The 23,607-nt window shown below is 42.0% G+C and overlaps 1 protein-coding gene across 1 annotated transcript; it reads right to left on the reverse strand.

The window, feature by feature from the left end:
• Positions 1–674: 674 nt before the first annotated feature.
• CIDEA (cell death inducing DFFA like effector a) lies at positions 675–23,194 on the reverse strand. Its single transcript, XM_073679006.1, has 5 exons — positions 22,935–23,194; positions 15,798–15,945; positions 13,968–14,114; positions 5,796–5,977; positions 675–2,916 (listed from the first exon to the last, which is right to left on the reverse strand). The coding sequence occupies exons 1-5, from the start codon at positions 22,985–22,987 to the stop codon at positions 2,787–2,789; spliced, it is 660 nt and encodes a 219-aa protein (XP_073535107.1). The 5' UTR covers positions 22,988–23,194; the 3' UTR covers positions 675–2,786.
• Between the last annotated feature and the right edge of the window lie 413 nt (positions 23,195–23,607).

Consider the following 23,607-nt stretch of genomic DNA (forward strand, 5'->3'; position numbering starts at 1 on the left):
TGTAGAGCGGATTCGTTGCACATGCGTGCTGGTGAATAAATCTGATAAATATTGTTCTCTAACGTCTGGCTGCAGTTTGGCTTCTTTTGAAGTTATGCACCAACTCAATATAGGGTGGAGAAAAGACAAAGTTGGTCAGCACCTCTTAAGAAAAGGAACAGTTTGGTAACAGGTGGTGACCAACTTTGTCTTTTTGATTTTTGGATGTGGGGGGTGGCAACTGCCTGTATTTTGGTGGTGCACACCTCCCAGGTATCCAAGGCCTCACGCATTAACATGACAAATTAGTACACTGATCAGCCATATAACAGTAGACAAACCTGCTGTATATACCATTTAGGTTCCATCTGCACATATACTTGCAATAAGTGACCCTACAAATAATGTAATGTTTAATGAACCAAATAGATGACCAGCTGGTTAGTCCACAGGGCTTAATTGTTGGATTTTATATTCGCTACCTATGGTATATTTGTGACCATGTTGAATCTTCAGCTACCAGAAAGGATTGACAGCAATTTTATCAATTAAAATTCTCAAGTTGTGAGGTTATTGCCTAAACCAAGGTGTATACAGTTTGTGCAAACATTAGCAGATCTCATTTAATTTAAACACCATTTAGAAAAATAGTTTGGTGGAAGGAAAAAATACAAAATATGACTTAAGTCAATAGGTAAGACCATAAAATAACTTTATTAAAAAACACAATATTTAAAAAATAGTTGAAATACACTTTAACTTCTAGTTCTCAATTTTCCATTTAAATCCCATTAAATTGTTCCATAAACCATGCAGCAACCTCTGAGTGATAAATATAATGTACCAGTTTGGAACTGGACAACAAATTCCAGATATGACAGAATGTAAGCTTATATTTAGCAGAGATCTGAAAAATCTTAAATCCTTATTGATTGCAATGAGAACACATTAAGTTAAATGCCCCATATTACATTATTGGCTTTAATATGGATATCACATATAAACTGGATTTTAAAAAAATTGGTCCCAAAGACAAAACAGCATTGAGAGGACGATGAGGAGCAATAGGCTAAAAGTCAGTTTCAGTATCTTGGACGGAATCAAGTGCATCACGCTAAACAGCTCTGGAACGCTGGAAAAAAAAGAAAAAAAGTACCGTATATAAAATACATCACCCCCGCCCAATGAAGTGGGGGAAGGGAGTCACATTCTATTGTCAAGGCAGCAAGCATCAACTAAATAAAGTCTGTAGGATCTTCTTCACGAGAAGCTGTCTCCCTGAAAGCAAACGAATTCCTTTAAACCTATAAAAGTCCGAACATAATCAGATTCAGGTACATGAAACAATCAAGCAAATTAAATGTTTGTAGGAAAAGGAAAACATCAAAACATTCACTTTCTCTAGGTTCATATTTTAGAAAATACACAAGGCTTTTGCTTATTTTTCAGCAATATCAACTGGAAATGAACATTAAAAAGCTATATTATAAAGCCTATATCAATAAATAATTTTTACATTTTGTCAAGCGATTAGAACACGAATTCTCAGACTAGCAGTGACCTCAAAGCTATACAGACTACTATTAATAACTGCAACAAAGCAAAACCAATGACAGCAATACAAGCTTCCCGCTGACCACCAAAAACTACTCACGACTGCAGCTAGGCGGGTTTCACACAACTATTGGATATATTCACGTATAGAAGATTTACTGCAGAAATTTCTGCTACAGACACCATCATCTCTATTTATCCGGGTGGGGGGGGATTCTGCAGGAAGCACATGGAATTCTGCAAACCCCTTTCAGGGGAAATAGCTGGCTACAGAGGATTCCCACAACAAATCTGCCACATGTGATTAAACCCCAAGAGGCACAAGGATGCTTGCAGATCTACTGAACCAGACTTACAGAGCCTATACACATTAGATAGCTGTTGGCCAAACACTCATTTAACCGACAGTTATCTCTCCCAACCATCTAATATACAAGCATGAACATATACATGCTCAGCTTGGCCGATCATACGTATGTGCTGTATGGGGAGAGAAGAGTAAGCTTCTGTTAGACAAATCTGGAGGTGACTTATCACCAGAGAGAACAACTCAAAATACAGGATCCTTCTCTTCCCTTACATCATCTATAGTGGGTATTCATGATGATCGGCTAGCTCTGCCAACATTAGCGGGTTCAGCTGACTTTACTGTGCATAGTGACCCAGAGAACCCCATAGACCCTACTGTAACTCAAGTTCGGTTTAGTAGACCCATTGGAGTGTTCGTTAAGCTGGATGCTAAAACTTGGTTGTATTACAGTGTGGCGAAACTGGCCTATTTCCAAATAACCTACTTCTCTTAAAGGTCCAGGAAAAGAAGATATAGGGGGCATTTTTGTAGGGTCCTTGGCCAGTACAATATGAGAATCCTGCACAACAGTTTCCATATATCAGCTTCTTGCCTGCACATACTCTGCCACCTACAGTCATCCTAATATACCTATACCTTATGTAAACATAAGTGATGTAAACAATCCGTGATTAGAATCAGTTTCCAAAATATACACAGAATTAATGAGGCAAAAATGCATATATTAGGAGATGCTTTATCACTACAATATGAAGACGTACACTTAAAAAATAAAACATGCATGCTGTACAAAAAGTGCATATGAAAAAGTCCATGACTTTGGTGACATGTGCATGTTGTCTGTGGGGTGAACTGACAAAGTATATTGCTGCCATTAGTTTTAGCTAGTCAAAACTGTATAATAGTACGGTATAGATGGTGAGGAAAGATGTTTCACTGGTGTTTAGGAGTTCGGCGCCCTTCTGTATGGTCTTTCATCGCCGTCTTCTGTCCACTGAAGTATATATGAGCCGCCGTACAGGAGCAAATGCCCAGCTACCTGAGCAAGGTGCGAAAGCATCCGCAAAAAACTCCTAAAAATCAATAGAGACATTCAGGTTACTATTCTAGTTGGGAAATAATGCATGCGAATCAGTCTGACATTCATCTCCTTACCACCAACTCATTTCATATCAAGTTATTTATTTTGTCATTCACTTTCATGGAAGTTCAGACAGAAACTCCCATAGAAGTCAGTGAAGAGAGCCACCCCTCCTCTGACAGCGACAAGAGACAGGGCCTCGTTCTCCAGGTAGGTGCAGGTCCCAGAGGTGGGGGCTCACGTAAATCACACCTTTTTTTTTTTTACATCCTGTGGAGAAGCCATAATCCACTGAGATGTGAATACCCTTTAATAATTTTGAAGCATTTATATTTTATACAATTAGAAGAAATTTCTACCCACTTTTCTCCACCAACATAAATGTTCTTTTATGTAACACCAGAAACACTTTTTTTGACAACATAAGCAAATTACTTCTCCCTGTCCCCCTCTCGTTGACGACAACTCTCTCCATAAACCCTCATGGGGAGAGTCCTGTCAATCTAGGTAAGTAGGTCCGAAGAAGTCACAGGGGACCTACCTCTTGGACTAGTCATCCGAGACGCATGATCCCCAGCCACTGTTTTAAAGCATATACATTTCTTAACACCTATAGAGTGAAACCCACGTGGCTACTATATTAGAGCTAGTATCCATGGTTCAGACAACATGAATTAGCTGACTGGTTCCCTTTAAATCTGTATCCCAATGCTGTGCCAAGATAGAACGTAGTGGTTGGAGCTACATGATAAACTACAGGAATATTCTGTTTGTGAAGTTCATTGAACCAAGCTTCAGACCTTTGTTCAGGTTTTATGGTCACTTCCTCTTAAAACAATGGTAGAAAATGAGAAAATCATTGTCGCTTCCGTACTTAAGTACAAACTTCTGATTCAGCCATACATAAAACTTAATGAGCACAAAGTAGAAAAATAATCACCATATAATAAAGCTGTCAAACTGACAGACAGATTGGTGAAGGTAGTAAATACCTCTAGAAACCTTTTAAGGGGGTTATACTTCTAGAATAGTATTTGACCCACAAATACAAGGCCAGGTAATCAGAGTCCTAGAGAGCCCCTCTAAGTCTGTGACCCACGTTTCTTTGGCCTCCCTGACCTTTTAGCTATAACTGTGAAAGTAAAGAACGAAAGAGATGTAATATTGTATCCGAGACACGGGGGGGGGGGGGGGGCCTTCATGTGAACACTTGTGCTCTGCTTTAGGAGCTCCAATTTCAGTTGTGCGGGTGAGCAGGACGATGAGGATGAAATCAGGATATGGTGGCAGGTGTGGTCAGACTCCTCCAGGACACAACTGGACGCACAACAGCTGCGTTCTGCACAACAGCTGGTCTGCTCTATAAATCAAGGGAAGGGAAGGTCTCTGGCATGAAAAGTTAGATGCAAGTGAAGGAATGAACATGTAGGCTGACAAGAAGTGATGGAAGGAAAACAAACTTTCCTGATCCAGATATACCCAGTACATTTATAGGTGGAACGTATTGTAAAATATGTCTCGTCCAGAGACACGAACATCAGTCATGTCCCTTTATTGTATACAGTAATGAAGATAAACTAAGGCTCGTGTAAAATGTTTTGGTGAAAGAAAAGCAATCTACATATACATAGTCAGCGACAAGGGAAATGAAGAACAACTCCACCCAAATGAGACATGTTCATACTGTCCAGGGTTGGGAGAGTAAGATAATGGCAAGATATTAAATATATAACATGATTTCTCACAGCAGCGACGCAGGAGAGGGGACAGATGTCTTGTTCAGTACTAGAATACATTTACTAGGATTAAATGCATCTTTGGACAACAACTACTATTAATAGACAGGGTGGGTTACACAAGGACCCAAATGTGTAGGGTGTAGCTGCCTGGAAACCCTGTCAGCACAAAATCAGTGAATATCGTAAAATTACTAGTCTACATTTCTATTTGTGGGGTGGAACTAATTATTTGGGGTAGAATAACAGTAAATGTCTATGAAAGTCCTTATTGGCAGCCACCAAAAGTTCAAACTTTGGCTTTAACGGGAGAAAGTAGAAATTATCCCAATTCCACGCACCCTACACGTTCACAGTGTGAGTGCAGACCACGATGTCTGAACTGGACGAGGGTCTCCTGGCAGGTACAAGACTATTCAGTTTGGGTCAGGAGACCCACGACCAGTTCAGACATTGAGCTCCATAGTGGGACTGTGAATATGAGAAACCAACCTTACTGGTATATAGACCGATTTGAAGGATAGTGATTAGTAATTGCCCTCAGTGCCATTGTTTTGACTGCTCACTTAATATACCTAGTCTGTAACCATGAATTTAATCTTAATTATCGTCTTCCTTACTGTAAATTACAACAGCTTTGCGAGCTATAATTAACAAAAAAAAAAAGTCTTGCTGCCAGGAATAACCACTCACATTATTATTTTTCCCCAGTACAAACTTGTGATAAGTAATGACTGTGGGCAGGTCAAAAATAAATAATACCTTTTAATAATTGTCTGGGTAGGAAACACTGTTCATGTGTGTCCCTGGACATAAAGCAATTATGCATTGGTTACATGGTACTACTGGGCGATTTAGCGGCACTTATAATGTATAGGTATTACAGCTTCTCCTCCTGCATTTGCTACTATGGTCTTTTTTGTAGACTGCACAGCGCGCTGATAAAGGAACATAACCAGAGATGTCCATCAGCCGCCTCCAACTGGAAGGCAGCTTTGCCATGTGAAATACTGTAATACTTACACATTAGTAAGTGACAAACTATTGCTCCAATGCATTTGTTAAAAGAGAGAAAGTGGACAACCCCTTTAAAGCGGTGTGCTACCTTCCATGATGTTCAGAAGTGGATACTCACCGAAGGACCTTCTTTACACCCAAACACCTAATATCGCACGAGACCGAGTACATTTCATAAAAGGTTGCCTTTATGTTCAAGCAGCCAATAAAATCTTTGGGGTTCAGCTTGTACAAGTCCAGCGTAATGTTGGCTATTCCTTTCTTGTTCACCTGCTGGGTGCATCGTGTAACGTTTCTCTCCTAGGAAACAGAAAAGTGCACAATCCCTATTGCATTAGTTGACACAATTTACAGGAACAAGTACCTTGTGGTTGTCGAAAAGTGAAAAAGATGGTAAACATGCCAATACTAAGAAACCAACAGAAGGCAGAACTTATAAAACAAGAAGAGTACCACATCGTGTAATGCATTACAGCACAACTAATAACGCAGCCATTATTGGAGCAGTAAGAAGCTAGAAAGTAGTATTTTATTTATTGTAAAAATGTCAGCAGAACATGTGAAACAGAGGCTATAATATACAGTGTGCCGTTCACATTCATCACATTCTAGCAGCCTTCGCTGCCACATTCCTTGCCCAGTACTAGTAAGAAGACAGGAGGGACGTGGGGATGCAGCTTCTACGCCAGTGAGGCCACATTACTGAGACAGGCGGAGGCATGGAGAAAGAACGTGCATAGAACAAGCAGTAATATTTCCCCCCATCAAAATAACAAGACTCAAGGGACCCCATCAGTGATAATTGTAAGAGAATAGACCCCAAAAGCTCCCGCACATTAGAATAAAAGCTTCCACATGATCCACTATTAGCCATCTAGTGTGTATGGGGTCTCCCAACTATCCCCAGATAGGCGATGACAAGGGAGAGAAGGATCCGCAGTTTGAATGTAAAATGTTGAACCTTTGTTTTTAGGGAAGAAAAGCCACTGCCAGAGTTTGGAGCAGTTTAGGCCCCTTACACACTAGAAACACATTAACGCCAGGCCACACGGCTCATGTATGGGGAATGTCAGAGAGACAGCCATTTAGCTAAAAACTACCTAAATTTATGGCCAGCTTAAAATGGTTGGCCACTCTTTGGACAACTGCTTCTTAAAAAGATGTTGTCCACTACTTTTACATTGATGGCCTATCCTTAGGATAGGTCAATGTCTGATTGGTCAGGGTTCGGCACCTGGCATCCCCGCCGATCAGCTGTTATCGGCGTCAGCAGCCACCAGTACTTTCTTGCAGAATTGGCCGTCTATTTGTAGTGGCTGCTGTGTGGTACTGCATATCTGCCTTCTATTCATATCAATAGGTGGATGTACCCTGCAGCAGCCACTACAACTAGACGGCCAGCTATACAAGCAAGTACTTCTGGCCGCCGCTACCAATAATAGCTGATCGGCTAAGGATAGGCCATCAATGTAAAAGTAGGGGACAACCTGTTTAAATGCTATATTACCCTCTGCAAAATAAATACAAAAAGTAACACACACATTTTCACCCTGCAATGTGTCCACCAGCGCTTGAGTGACATTCGTATTCCACATAAGCACTACAGACTAATTAGTATTTATGTACCTAAAAGCGTAAGGAAAGATTGAGAGGTAGAAAAAACCAAGCACTGAAATAAACTTGTAAGCATTATTCATCCTGGTGATGAGCAATCCCATGTATTTTTAACCATATGCATACACTGAACACGCCTGTAATTAGATCATCAGCTGGATTTTCAGAGGTATTTGCTGGGAGTTTAATACTGATGTCCTGTCATTAATACTTGATCTTTAGTGATTGGGAAAGTGCTGCACTACCAGTTACAGCCTTAATTGCTGAATAACAGCAACCCTGGATGTTATGTACTGCTCATAACTTTCAGTGTTCGTGTGGATATTTATATGATGAATGTGAAATTTAATAGGTTATTCCCCAAAAAACAAGCTATCCCTTATCCAAAGCATTTGCTGTTAAGAATAACACTTTAAAGCAGGAGTGGGCAATTAATTTTCCCACAAGGCCATATGAGGAACTGCTACTGTTTTGGAGGGCCGAACAGCCACTTAGCTCAGTGATTTTACTAGCTGCACATCACTGATGCTGCCACAGAGATTGTAGCAGTGGTAGAGAGGTAGCACAAGTAGTAAGGAGGGTAGGTGACATCCGATTAGTTTAACCCAGTGCTGGCCATTATAGGTTTGTGGCATTTAATTGGAAAATATCATCACACACACACACAAACAGCTGCAGCTGTCAAGTCGGTCGCCCCCCTCACAAATACCAAAGTTCACAAAATCAACAGGCAACCCTGGCACACCAGCCTGACTAAACAACTGAGCGAAGATGGAAAAGATCCTACTCCAATGAGCACTTCATCGCAAACAGTCCTTCACTACTTTCAAGTCTAAACTCACTGCAGCAAAACAAACCTACTGCTCATCTCTCATATTCTCCCTATCTCACAACCCTAAACAGCTATTCAACACTTTCAATTCTCTCCTCTGTCCCTCAGCACCTCTTTCCTCTCCACTCATCTCAGCTGAAGACTGCCTCATTCTTCAAGCAGAAGATCGATAACATCAGAAAAAGCTTTGGCCTACAGCCCCCCTCAACCAGCTTCTCCACCATTACAGAAGATCAACTTTCCGCTCTACTCAAGATCACATCTCACCACCTGACCCGATCCAGTCCTACCACATCCCAAACCTCACCACAGGCTTCATCCTAACCCTAACCCATCTCATCAACCCATCACTAACAACTGGTGTTTTCCCCTCATACTTCAAACATGCCTCGATCAAACCTATCCTCAAAAAGCCTTGACTCATTCTCTGTATAGCCATCGCCCATATCACTTCTCCCATATGCCTCAAAACAACAAGTCCATCTTGAACTATACTCCCACCTCTCCTCCTGCTCCCTCTTTGACCGCTTACAATCTGGCTTCCGACCGCATCACTGCACTGAAACTGCCCTGACTAAAGTCACCAATGACCTACCAATCACCAAAGCCAAGCGAGACTACTCTGTCCTCCTCCTCCTGGACTTGTCCTCGGCTTTCGACACAGTGCACCATTCCCACTTACTACAGATGTGCTCATCCCTTGGCATCACAGATTTGGCCCCATCTTGGATCTCATCATACCTAACAGACCGGACATTCAGCGTCTCCCACTCACTCACACACCACCACCTCATCTGGCCCCCTATCTGTCGGTGTCCCGCAAGGTTCAGTTCTCGGACCCCTGCTCTTCTCCATCTACACCTTCGGCCAGGGACCGCTCATAGAGTCCCACGGCACCCCTCTAATATATCCTAAACTCTTCTGCCCAACTAATCCACCTGTCTCCCCGCTATTCCTTGGTCTCTCTTCTCTGTCAATCCCTTCACTGGCTTTCCATAGTCTAGAGACTCCAGTTCAAAACCTTAACCATGGCATACAAGTCATCCACAACCTGTCTCCTCCATACATCTGTGACCTAGTCTCCCGGTACATACCTACACTCAACCTCCAATCCTCACAAGATCTCCTTCTCTACTCCCCTGTTATCTCCTCTTCCCACAATCACATACAAGATTTCTCCCATGCATCCCCCCTACACTGGAACTCTCTACCGCAACATAGACTCACGCCTACTGGGGAAACCCTCAAAAGGAACCTGAAGACCCACCTCTTCCGACAAGCCTACAACCTGCAGTAACCCTCACTCCACCATACCGCTGCATGACCAGCTCTACCCTCACCTACTGTATCCTCACCCATCCCTTGTAGACTGAGCTCTCATGGGCAGGGTCCCCTCTCCTCCTGTACTAGTCGGCGGCTTGTATTGTTTAAGATTATTGTACTTGTTTTTTTATTATGTATACCCCTTTTCACATGTAAAGCGCCATGGAAAAAATGGCATATTATTAACAATGATAACAATAATAATAACAATATATACACTTTTTTTTGTCTAATTCAGTTCCAGAGGCATACTTTGGGCTGGGGAAACAGATATTTGGTGCATTTAATATGTTTTTACATGGATGCTTACCATGGACATGTAATATTGAGGAAGGGTGTAACCTTCCCCTGGCACTGAAGTAGTTAAAATAACATGTTCCCACAGTTAGATCTCTCTGAACTGTTAGGTCAAGTTAAGGGGTTAACTTCAGTGGTACAGTCAGTAGAGTAGAGGGTGGGGAACGTAGTGTCTCGGTCAGGTGTGGAGTATATCTGGGGTTTAGTTTGACACATTTCCTTGTGGGGCTGTAGTACTTTTAACCCTCCGTCAGGGGCAACTGATCTGACAGGTGCAGCTCACTTAGAGAAATGAAACTATCTTCAGTGGTTTGTCTGGGAAACACCCTCCTCCCAGTACCTTCCTAACTTTAAAGGCTGTGTGAAACCTGAGAAGCCATTTATTACATTCCTATTAAGGTAACTGATCACTTTTAGAGCATTGAAATTTAAAAAAAAGGAAAATATAGCCAATTTTCAAGCCTGTGCCTGACAGGCGCAATGACCCTAAACTCGTTATGAAACATATTGCCCCTGACGGAGCGTTAATCGGCCACAAGATGCCACAGTCGGGCACAGCTGTTAGTGAGAGACTGCTACCAGAATGACCGTGAGGAGTTAACTGCCGCAGGCGGGGCATCCTAGATAACGTCTGGAGAATTTTCCAGAAAGTGTCAGTTGGAGTCCTGTCAGAGTTGTGACAGGAAGCTTTACGGGCGACAGCCAGGGAAATTGGCTGCTAGGGTAGACGGGGGCTCCCTACCCTCAGACAGTGGATAAGCAGTGTAACTATCTCCTCACGCAAGAGTCCCATTAACCATCCGGAGAAACTCAACGGAGGTATTGAGGACCCGGGGCACGTCTAGTCTGCAGGTAGCAGAGGAAGATAAGACTCCAGGTTAAACAGTGAGGGAAATATAGGATCCGGATACGCTGTCGCTGGTGAGGAAGCATCTTTTGGGACAGAGAATAGAATTACAGAGATGCTTCACCTAAAGAGGGCACCAGGGCTGATGATGTTTCTAGCACCTGTATGGGAGATGAAAACCTGTTGGGCCTTATCCAATGTAACTGACCGTAAATACTGTATATACTCCTCTCCCCCAAGTAAAATCCCAGTTATGGTTAAGAACTTTGTGTCCTCAATTTATTGCTGCCCTGGTCCCAGAAGAGAAATGCCTGGAGACAGTCGCGATCGGATGGTTTGAAGTAAGTGAAGAATGTCACATACCCAGACACACATCAGAGGGAGGACACAAATTGTCTGTAGGGTGTCAAAGCGAGCAGGGGGCCACAACTCACCCACGACTACCTCGCTGGGGCACCTTACAGACATAACATGCTAAAAAAGGTGGCACCACCATCAGATTAAAAAATGGGATCGACTCATTGCATACTAGAGAAAATCATGCAAAAAAGCAGTACGCCAACAGCAAGGATCACCAATAAAAAGGCAAAATTTATTAAAACATCCCAAGACAGAATACAATTAAAAACATTTTAAAAGTCACAACTGACTAGTGCTAACCAGAGACCCCTGGAATAAGGGAACACTCCCTCCTGCTCAGCATTACCATACAGCCTAAACTCTAAAGGTAAATCCACCAACAGGTTAAATGCGCCAAAGTAAATCATAACCATATAATAAATACATAGAAAGTAATAATTCAATAAAAGTTATACCAAATATTAATATATGGGTTACTATGGACCTGCCATGAGCTCTTTAAATACATTTTTGGTCAAGTGACAGATCAGCAGCTAAATATAATGTGGCAGAAAGTTCACTATGAGCTGCTCAGTCAGCAAGGGGTGAATTTTATTGGTGTGCGGGAAGCAGCGATCAAGTGTGACACTGACCTGCAGCTCTACACATCTAAGCAGGTCAGGTGCACCCAGTGCCATAAAACCACCAGCACTGCCAGCAACATCACAACATTTGATTTCCATCTCTAACTGTCACTGTCAAGCCAGCAGACAGGGACAGCCAAATGTGGTCTGCAGGTCTCACTTTGCACAGGTCTGCTTAAAAGTTATTTTTAAAGGCAATCATGACAAATTCTTTATTAATCATTCTTAAGAGGACCTGTGTTATGCTTATTTACAGTTAGGACATGATATCGGTCACATCCATTCACCTTGTAGGATATTCTCCTGTGTAAATCTGTACAGGACCAGGATGATCCAGATGTACAGGAGCCCACTAGTAACCTCATTCTTGTAGAAGGAACAAGAGAAAAGCATGAAATGTAAGTGGTGTGCTGACTGAGGGCACTGTGGCTAGTACGGCGTTTGGCGCTATGTGGTGCCACAGTGCCATGGCTAGTATTGTGTCTTGCACTGTTCTGACATCACTGCAGAACCTAATTAATTAGCTAAAGAAAAAGTTCTGAAAGTCCTGCTCTACATGCGACTATAACATTGTTTCTTTCTTATCCCTTAAAATATGCAAATTGTCTCTTCAGAGAGGAAGAGGACTTGAATTCTAGTGCCCCCTATTGGAAGTAGCAATCCTAAAAGTCAATATCGACCCTTTAACGACCTTTGCCATATGGCTTAGGATAAAAGCCAAACCAGAGTCTCAATTTGCAGACACTGTGTTTCGAGGTACTGCCCATCAGTGCAAAGTGTGAGATTTGGGTTGGCTAGGTGAGAGGCTTCTGACCAGGATCCAAGGGGTAACGTTGCTCTTATCTCTTGAATGGCATCAAACATGCACAAATGTGTGATGAACCAAATGAAAAGCAGAGAAGCTTCACATAATTTAATATTTGCCTGCCACCTAGTGGTGAAGTATGGAAATTAAGGCATTTAGAAACTAATTTTACTGATTAAAATGGTGGAAATGTTTACATTTTTACAAAAAGAAAGTTGCTAAAGAGAAGATACGATCTGGCGTTAGATGGTATGTTTTAGATGCTTATTTTAGATAAACTATGGTAGGGGGAAGGTGTGATTTAGGGTGTACAAAAACACCCCTTCCCTTCTCTGTTTTCAGGCCAGTGACTGATGATTTGGACCTGTATCTGACCTGGCTATCACCCCACCGGTGGTAGCCGGATCAGCTACAGGCCCAAATCATCAGTAAGTAAAAATTCTACCTTATTAACAAATGTCTTTGTGTTAATCTGGATCCCCCTCTAGTCTTTAATGCTAATATTTGTTGGAACACTGACATAATATTGATCATGCTTCATTTAACCTAAGCACTTGCACTTTTACCTTTTATTATAGCATTTTCAAATGTCTTTTTGGAAGTTTAGCAGTATGCACTTTGCACTAACATAATCTCTCCATTTTTTGGGATAGGGCATTCTATTATATACTTGGCTTGTCTAGCTACCTGTGTGCTATAGTTGATACTTTATGCTTATTTTAATGTACTTGTTTTAATATATTCTTCTAATTAAATTTTTTTTTTTAATTTATTGATGCCTCTTAATAGAGAGATGTCTTTTGCTCTATTAGTGTGTTTCCAAAGTTTTATTAAAGCCAAAGATCAGGAAATATCAAAAACAAAGCAGCTTTATCTAAAGTATTATACACCAACAAGAGAAAAACTGCAGTGTCAAAAACACTACAAAAATAATGCCCACAAAAACACAATGAAAACACGCTACCTAATTTACATAATAGGTGCAGAAATGGTGAAGAAATTCTGCAGTGTGAAAAGCACATTGTGGGAACTAAATGTTTTTTGCTGGCATAAAAGATCCAATCACCTGATGAGCGAGTACTTTACTTAATCACCTGGTGGTTAACAAGGAACGATAACCAAAAATGAGTGTTATTCTGAAAAAGCCTGTCCTATCAGAGGAGGATTGGAGCGAGGCCTTGACCTCCCCACGACATATTTCACCAGCAATTAATAAAAGCTAATACAAATGTATATAGTCCATTAATGCCTCCTGACACCTAGCAGGTTATATAAACCGGGTAGATCTACCACTGCAGATTGCCATCGGTGTGTTCTTTTGTGCTATGATGTAACTTTGTTATGTTGTATAATGTTCAATAAAACAAGTTAAAAAAAAAAAAAAAAAAAAACGCTTCTCCTTCGTTAGTGCATCCGCATCACCATTCACAAACCAGTGCACTCATTTATACATACACACACCGCCACTTCTAGGGCCAGTTGGTGAGAATATTGATGGACAGATTTCGATCCAGTACCTAATTTGACAGATGCTGGAAGAAAATTATATTCTAATTACAGAACAGAAGGACAGTCATCGGAAAACATACCTGTGCCCACTTCTGTCTTCCCTCCAGAAGTACAAACTGTGTGTTGTCCTCCAAAGACTGAAAGAACTCCTCCGTGTCCACAACGGTGCCATCTTCTTCAAGCACCAGGGAGACGACGCTGCTGGTAAGAAACAACGTCTCAATTGCCTGCAATAAGAAGTTTCATTGAATTTTAATATTTAGCACATATAATACAACATATAATTATTACATACAATATATGTCCGCTGACACAAGTTTAAGTAGGTAGTGATGGTGTTACCTCTATTAGGATTTCGTCTGGGTAATAGGACTCATTTTTAATCTGTGTTGAAACATGATAAACCCACCTAGAGATAAGGCTCAGCTCACATAATCAGCCAACTAGCAAATTTATGGGACATTCCATAAGAAAACAACGTAAAGTATTGAGAAATGTCCCATTTTCTGATCTAAATTACTGAAAACAACATGCACGTTTTCTCAACCTTTTTCTCACAGATTTAAAGGGGTAATTCAGCAGTGCTAAACTTCATTAATGGGAGGCAAGTGACATCAGGTCTACAGATATCTTCTAGATGGCATGCAGGAGCAGCAGGTACCATACATCTGACCTTTTCATTACAATAGTATGGGTGCACAATATTTGCCAATCATGCGCAGACTGGCATCTATGTGTAGACGTGATGTCACCGGCCATGCTCACCTCCTGTTGCGGCAATAAATTAAGTTTACCCATTTCATACCCTTTGTTTAGGGTATACACTGGGAAACGTATCAGATAGGGGCTCTGATGGATGCCGAACAGTGACCTAATTACATCTGTTTAACAGATACGTTGTTAGATACACAACTAAGACATTTCTAATAATTTAGGAGCAAGTTATTGACTGGGCCCTAAATATTAAAACCTCGAGGAAAAAAAGAATTGTATTTTTGGCCATAGCAATCAAATTTCATGTTTCATTTTCTCAGTGAAGTTTACAAAATGAAAGCGGGACTTGGATTGGCTGCCATGGCCAACAAGTACAGCTGGTGAGAATGAATGGGCCAAGCAAATACAATCAGCTGCGACAGTGGTCTGTGGCTGCTGGAAAGGGAGAGGGAATACCGCCTCTTATCTGACGGTGTACGTGGAGCTATTAGTGGGCCCAGCGCAACGTCAATGTTGCAGTGTGATGAACATGTGATGCTGCACCAGGCCGGCTAATATAAAAAAAGTGCCACGGACGCAGACTGGTAAGAAGCGGTACTCATCCCATTCCAGTGGCCACAGACCACAGTCACTGCTGATAGAATGAAGGACTGTGGAGTCAGTAAGCCAAACCTCTGACTCCTCAATTTCCATGACCCCGACTCAGACTCCACAGCCCTGATAGAATGAGCACTAAATCTACTAACAAGCCCACCATTTCTTAGGAGTTGCTTTCATATATGGCGCAGTCTATGAGAGCAGAGACCGAAACACAGGGTCATGTATGAAATGTCATGGAAAAAGGAAAAAGGGAAACCAGCTTCCAAAAATAACAAAATGTATTGAGATAAATCCACGTAGTTTAAAATTTCCATATCATGTTGGGGAATCTCACATAGAAAAATCGCAACGCGTTTCGAACACAGTTCTGTGTTCTTTGTCAAAGCTGAAATGTCATGGGGCAGCACTTTATTATACCTAGGACAGAAGAATACATTATGTTGGTATGCTTCATTTATTTTAGCCCACTTCTGGGTCTGTTAAACTCTGTGCAAACTTGTATCCATTCACAGGAAACCTATCAATTCTGTTAAATATCTGATTTAACTATTAAACTACAGATATTACAACTCACAGTGTAGAACTGGGACAAATACCTTTTCTAGGAGTTCCTTTAGTGTTCCGGCTACCACACCTTTCCTCCTGCTTCTGTCAAAATTAGATACTCGAAAGGGTCGTTGTTGGGGAGGAAGAGGTGGGAATAAAACCCTTTGGGTCAGCGAGGAACCCACAGTCGTAACTGATCTGCAAATAAGTAGCATACATTAAAGTAATAAACATTTACAAAAACGATAAGAGGGAATTCACATGATGGCATCGTGTCAATTTTCTGGCAATTCATGCTAGTTAATAACGTCAGTACTGCCACAACTACAAAAACGACAACAACCAAAATGTGAAAAAAAAAAAAGGTCTCATGGTCTCAAAGAAAAAAACTTTACACAAGGCCACTGTAAAATTCTCCTTAAAGGGAACCTCAAGAACCGCTATTTACCTACACATCAGGATCAATCTGCAGGTAAACAGTGTATAAACAACATGAAATGGATTATTAGAGCAGCGGCTACAGGAAGAAAATTAAGTTATATCCTACCTGTAGCTACTCGCTTCCAGTAATTGGAGAGGAGCAGGGAACGATTACAGTCACTGCGCATTACCTAGTGAGGGCGCTGTTATCATTCTCCAGCACACTGATTGACTGCCTGCTCTGCAGTGTGCGTACAGCGTGTCTGCACAGCAGGCTGACACATGCATCAGCGAGTGATTACAGCTGCGCTCACTGTAGTGAATGGTGACTAATCATGCCCTGCACTGCCCCAATGATTGGACGCGAGGGGCTACAGGGAGGATATAAATTCATATTTTTTCAAGATGACAGGTCCCTTTAAGACCATGTTGCCATATAAAGTAAATTTTTGGCGTTTTATCCGCTACAATGTTTGTGTGGAAAATCTGCTGCAATTAACAATTCAAGGAAAGTGGATGAGATTTCATAAGAAAACGCATACCCAAAGAGTATTTAAGCACAATGGAGTACTTGTGTGTGTGTAAAGTTGCAATTGTGTGTTTAAGTGGAGGATACCAGTGTCTCTGTATTAAAAAAAAAAAGTCTGCATAAAATCCGCATCTAAATTGCATCAAAAACAAGAAAAACACAAAAAAAACCCACAATAAACAGAGCAGCTATTATGCACTTTAGTGCTAACATCTGTAGAAAACACCATTACAAAATGCAGTGTTAGAATTTCTAAGGCAACCAATCACAGTGCAGCTTTCATTCTTCCAACGCTGAGCTGTAATTGGCTCTTACTGGCGACAAGACCAATTTCTCTTTAATACAGTTATGAAATGGAGGCTTTAAAATAGCCATAAATATGTCGTAGCTTGTCGTATCGGCTAGAAAGGCACGCGTCTTCTGGGCCGAATATCTGAAACATAGTGCTGTCATTACACAGCGGAGCACAGTAAACCAGGCTGCTGTGCTCCACTGTGCTTCTACATAGCAGTGTCAAAAAGACACTGTGCCAAAAGATCCTTTCACATTGGGGAAATCTTGTTTGTCCATAAATAAAAGACTGTAAAATGTCCAGAAAAAGCCCCCAGCTGCCAGGACACAGCGGCCACAATGCCACACACAGCAGTGCTATAAATAAGTAGCAAACAGGCTGTTTCCTGGCCATATGTCTCAGTGGTTGGACCACTCAATGCAAACAGGAGGAGTATTTTAATGTAATTGCCTAGAAATCAGCTAATCTGGACTAAATCGCATTCCAGATTTAATACTAATCTACTTATAGTAGTCGCCTCATTGGCACACAATAATTAGCTAATGGAAAGATCACAATGCTTCAGGTATCCATATATTAGTGGGTTCACATATTTCTGATAGTGGAGCAATTGAAAATTAAATTTAGGATTTGAAGCTGGGCTCAAAGATTGCACCATGGGAAAGGTGACCAAAAACTGAACCAAAATGGTTTTCAAGCTGATTGGGCTCAAAGCATTTTCGACAGCTAAGCCCACACACATTAGATGTTGGCTGAAGGATCGCTTGGCTAACATCTCTCTACAGACTCCTCCATATAAAGGAATGCCCGGCTCAGCCGAGTGCTCCTGTGTCGTCTTAGGGAGCTGCTGCTAGTCTCCTCTGACAGTGGCTCATCTTCCATCAGAACAAAAGGATCAGCTGCTAAAATTCAACAGAGCAGATCCTTTTCTTCCCCAACATTGTCTGTCTGAAGAGTTGGGAGGCCCCAAACACACTAGACGGTTGGTTGATCCAGCTGATACTGGCGAGGTTGGCCGACTTTAGTGAGGTGTACGTGGGATTTAATGACCATGTGGTAAATTGCCCTCAAGTTGCACAAGGTTGGGGTCCCATGTAGCGTTCGTTAAAAGCATAGAAAACGCACTTCAGATGTGCACTAAGAAGCTGCTTCCTAAAAGTCACAGTTACTTTCTGCAAAAAAGTCACTGTGACTTTGAGGAAGCGGAGTCTTAGCAACTGCACCTTGGATGAGCACTAAATGTAACTAACACTGTCTGGGACACCAGCCTCAACACAAAGTCCATGACCTCAACTGCTTTCAGGTGCAAGTGAAAATTTGTAAACATATTGTGGTAGATCGGCTCACTCGACAGCACACAGAGGTAGACACGGGAACACTGTCTCTTTAAATTCTCCCCACGTTTATTATACAGTCAGCATAAACCGTGGTGAAGTAAAAATAAACCCGGCTCTTTGGGCAAAAAAAGGAAAAATAAAAAGTTGCAGCACAAAGCACAGCCCTTGTGGTAATGGGGATCCGCCCGCTCAGAGTTTCGCAAACAAACTGTTCACCTTTTCCTGGTTAGGACACAAAGCGCTGGAGTTCCTCTCTCCAGCCCTACCAAACCCCTGAATGATTCAAGAGGCTGGCTATTTATAGCCCAGGCCACTCCCTGGGGTGGAGATATGGTGAACAGCCTACCACCCGCTCTACAGCTGTTCACAAAAAAACCTAGCCCATTAAAAATGGCTGATTACCCCCTCAGCAAATAACATGCTGGAGAAAACGTCAAGGTTTCACATCACTGAAGCTAAAAGCCTCAGTGAAACATATCTCCTCTCCAGGACTTTGCCACCGGAAATGGTTTTCACTTCACAGGTGTGCCCTGTCAGGTTTAATACGTGGGATTTCTTGCCTTATAAATGGGGTTGGAACCATCAGTTGTGTTGTGCAGAAGTCTGGTGGATACACAGCTGATAGACCTACTGAATAGACTGTTACAATTTGTATTATGGCAAGAAAAAAGCAGCCAAGTAAAGAAAAACGAGTGGCCATCATTACTTTAAGAAATGAAGGTCATTCAGTCCGAAAAATTGGGCAAACTTTGAAAGTGTCCCCAAGTGCAGTTGCAAAAACCATGAAGCGCTACAAAGAAACTGGCTCACATGAGGACCGCCCCAGGAAAGGAAGACCAAGAGTCACCTCTGCTTCTCAGGATAAGTTTATCCGAGTCACCAGCCTCAGAAATCCCAGGTTAACAGCAGCTCAGATTAGAGACCAGGTCAATGCCACACAGAGTTCTAGCAGCAGACACATCTCTACAACAACTGTTAAAAGGAGACTTTGTGCAGCAGGCCCTCATGGTAAAATAGCTGCTAGGAAACCACTGCTAAGGACAGGCAACAAGCAGAAGAGACTTGTTTGGGCTAAAGAACACAAGGACTGGACATTAGACCAGTGGAAATCTGTGCTTTGGTCTGATGAGTCCAAATTTGAGATCTTTGGTTCCAACCACCGTGTCTTTGTGCGACGTAGAAAAGCTGAACGGATGGACTCTACATGCTTGGTTCCCACCGTGAAGCATGGAGGAGGAGGTGTGATGGTGTGGGGGTGCTTTGCTGGTGACACTGTTGGGGGATTTATTCAAAATTGAAGGCATACTGAACCAGAATGGCTACCACAGCATCTTGTAGCGGCATGCTATTCCATCCGGTTTGCATTTAGTTGGACCATCATTTATTTTTCAACAGGACAATGACCCCAAACACACCTCCAGGCTGTGTAAGGGCTATTTGACCAAGAAGGAGAGTGATGGGGTGCTATGTCAGATGACCTGGCCTCCACAGTCACCAGACCTGAACCCAATCGAGATGGTTTTGTGTGAGCTGGACCACAGAGTGAAGGCAAAAGGGCCAACAAGTGCTAATCATCTCTGGGAACTCCTTCAAGATTGTTGGAAGACCATTTCCGGTGACTACCTCTTGAAGCTCATCAAGAGAATGCCAAGAGTGTGCAAAGCAGTCATCAAAGCAAAAGGTGGCTACTTTGAAAAACCTAGAATATAAGACATATTTTCAGTTCTTTCACACTTTTTTGTTAAGTATATAATTCCACATGTGTTAATTCATAGTTTTGATGCCTTCAGTGTAAATGTACAATTTTCAGTCAGTTATATATATATATATATATATATATATAATGTTCTAAACCATTTCCACAAACTTTTCATACGTCAGAAATTTCACCAAAGACACAAGGTCAATTGCATCTTTTCCCTAGAGGGAATAATTAAGAATTTTGGTTGCAAGTTACTTTGTCACCTTAGTGTAATCCAGCAATTCTGTGTGACCCTGGCCTTGCAGTAAAAATGGTCAAACAATATAATTTCTATTATCTACAGAAGCCCTATACTGATAATATTCTTCAGAAACTGAATGTAGATTTGTCTAGGAACAGGTGGTGTCAATGGCTGCCTGCCCCAAGCTAGGTTTGTATTATGTGCAAAGAAGAGTAACTAGTTTTATGTCCATTTTTGCCACAGGCTTATACATGAGCTTTTTCTTGTAGGATTGCAGATGTTGAAAGTAATCTGAAACTAAACTCAAGGAGAATTATATGGACGAGGAATAATTTAGAAAAAAATAATGATACGGTGCATTTAAAAGTGCGATTTGCCACAAAACACCAAAATTAAGAGAGTGTACGGTAAATACATTCTTAAAATGTGTAGCAAACTCAAAACTTTCCAAAGTCTCCAGAGTTTGTTAAAGTTCCAGTACTAGAGCCAAAGAAAATGTTATATAACAATAATATTCCCCAATAATGCCATTATCAGAACACTCAGGCTTCACAGTTTTTCTGATTAGACATGAAGGGTGGTGGGAATGTAACATTATTTTTTCGCTTCCCTTACAGATCTCTCAGCATAATACAGGCAGATAGTGGCAACCTCTTATCTGTCAGTGTTGTACAAAAGGCTGGAAAACGTTCAGGTTCTAAGTTTGAAGGGTAAGCATAGCGAGAGAAGTGTATTTAATTATTAAATTGAGGCAAGGTAGGACCCCTGACGGTCTGGTTTTCTTTGGAGGTCTCCAATTTCTTCCTACAGCTATAACATGCATCCATGCACAGCCAATTACCAGCGGCATGGAAAGCACATATCCACCGAGACCAGTGATGGGTCGCAGTAATAGCAGGCACATAGATGGCAAGTCACCGATGCAGGTAGTAAGCAGAGAAAGTCAGGGACCACCAGAGTGGTAGGACTGGGGACAGAGGGGAGTAAAACAGGCGAGTACTGGTTACCTCTTTATTTGATACCATTCCTTCCTCATCACTGATTTTCTCTTATTCTAATGCATAAATCCCCTTTCCAATCAATGTGATTGAGGAAATGCAGAAAAATTTCTGTTGTGAAAATCTGATACAAGATAGTAAGCACATTGCAAGTGATATACGGTAAATCAGGATGCACTGCTTTTTCCTGGGCACATTGTCAAATTGAACCAATGACAGGAGCCACAATAGATTTTAAAGGGGTATTACTATCCGAGACATTAATTCTTATCAAAAATATATGCCATTTATGTCTGTATTACCCTCTACAACTATCAGGGTAAGTGGGGTCCACTCCTTCTCCATTCTCACGCCAGAAAGAGGTCACGTATGGGGCTCTTTCCATTGTAATGTAGGTGAATTTCATTACTCCCATACACTACAATGACCATGGCATCTCATCTACTTTTTGGAGAGCCCGGCAGGAGACCCCATAGAATAGCACTGCAGGCTAGATGTGACCCCCTTGGGCTGCACATTGTGCACTTCTGCTGTAAATGTGTTCTTGCTTAGAAAGTAGGGTCACCTTTCCAGTACCAATAGGTTAAAGCTCTCAGCACTGTGGCTCCTTAGAGGTCAGACCCCTACCAAAGTCATCAAGTGTCCTAATTAACTTTTAATACAATGGTGGTCCCAAAATTCAGATTTCACTAGAGACCCCTCACCCCTAAGTGAAGTACACAGATTATCCCTATGCCCATCCTGCGCTGCCCACCTCAACACACAACATGGTACAAACACCCCCCGACGGGCACATATGCACTTTAGCAGATATATAGTCCCACCTTGTTTCTGGATTTTTCCTTCATGAGATATATATATATATATATATATATATATATATATATATATATATATATATATATATATATATATATATATATATATATATATATATATATATGCAGGGGCAGCTGGTTGAATTGGGTGCAAAATGTGAAAAGGAAAAAAAAAAAAAAAAAAAAAAAAAAAAAAAAAAAAGTCCAATTTTTTTTTTTTTTTTACTGCCCTAATCTTTTAGCGCTGAAGATCTGTGATGACAATGGACATGCCCCAGGCATCACGTTGGGTACCCAAAATCTCTGTGCGGACATCACTGAGCGGCATTGGTGGCATCGTGATGCCGATATAGTTGGATTCTGTGGAAGAGCAGAGAGCTATAGGCTTCCTGCCAGCAATACTCACTATTCTAATGCTGCCAGTGCAGTGATGCCACTACATTGTGCCACCTGTGCCAGCTGCAGTCTGCTCAGATTAGGGGAGAAGATACTTTATGTATTCTGGGGTTTTGGCAGTATTACTTTTGGAGGGGGCACAGTACTTGCCCCACTGAGTATACACACAGCACACTATGCCAGTGGCTGTCCTCAGGGTGTCGGGGTTTCCTATAGCTGTAGCCGCCCTTCTGCCTTATATACAGGACCTAGCAGATGGCTGCACACTGGCAGCAGAGGCATGTGAGGCGGCACTGCCAAGTACACTGCTCCACTGCATGGAAATTACAGCCAAAACCAGGGACGCCCTGGCGACGACAGCACAAGCCCCATCCATCCTAGCAGCCATGCCCGATGCCCGGCAGCGGCACCAGCTCTCCGCCCACATTACCTGTCAGCAATGGACAGCACTCACCGTATAAGCGCCTTGGGTGATAAGGCAGTGGCGTATTGCAGGGCACTCTGCATCCTCCCGGGTGGACGTCTGCGCTGACACTGCCGGGATCTCCGGGAGGAGGAGGGGAGAGGGTTAACCTTTCCCCTACTTCCAGTGATGGATGCGCAGGGTCTCCTCCCCCTGCCCCTGCACTACATCGCACGCCTCCTGCTCCACAGCTGCGCCACACCACAAAATCCGGGCACTTCATCCATAGCTGAGAGCTGGAGCAGTGACAACCAATAGCAGCACATGATAGGAACAGGTCCATTAGCAACCAATCCCATTAGCGCTTACTAAATGAAGCTGTAATCTGATTGGTTGCTATGGGCAACAGCTTCCTCAGCATTAACTGTTTGCATATCCCAATATCTCCATCACGTGTGGCATAAACTCACAATTAGTATGTGCGAGGATATCACAGTCTACATAAAGGGCTCACCCAGATGCTTTATGGGTAGACACAGCGTCTCCTCAAATATTAGTCCAGGGCTGAGGGAAGATGAAAAAGGCCACGTTCAGTATTTTACCTCAGTATTTGTAAGCCAAAACCACGAGTGGAACAATCAGAGGAAAAGTATAATAGAAACACCTCACCACTTCTGGATTTATCACCCACTCCTGGTTTTGGCTTACAAATACTGAGGTAAAA

The sequence above is a fragment of the Phyllobates terribilis genome, unplaced genomic scaffold (genome assembly GCF_046119375.1).
Source record: "Phyllobates terribilis strain yellow unplaced genomic scaffold, ASM4611937v1 Scaffold_4__5_contigs__length_816908805, whole genome shotgun sequence".
Taxonomy (NCBI): Eukaryota; Metazoa; Chordata; class Amphibia; order Anura; family Dendrobatidae; genus Phyllobates; species Phyllobates terribilis.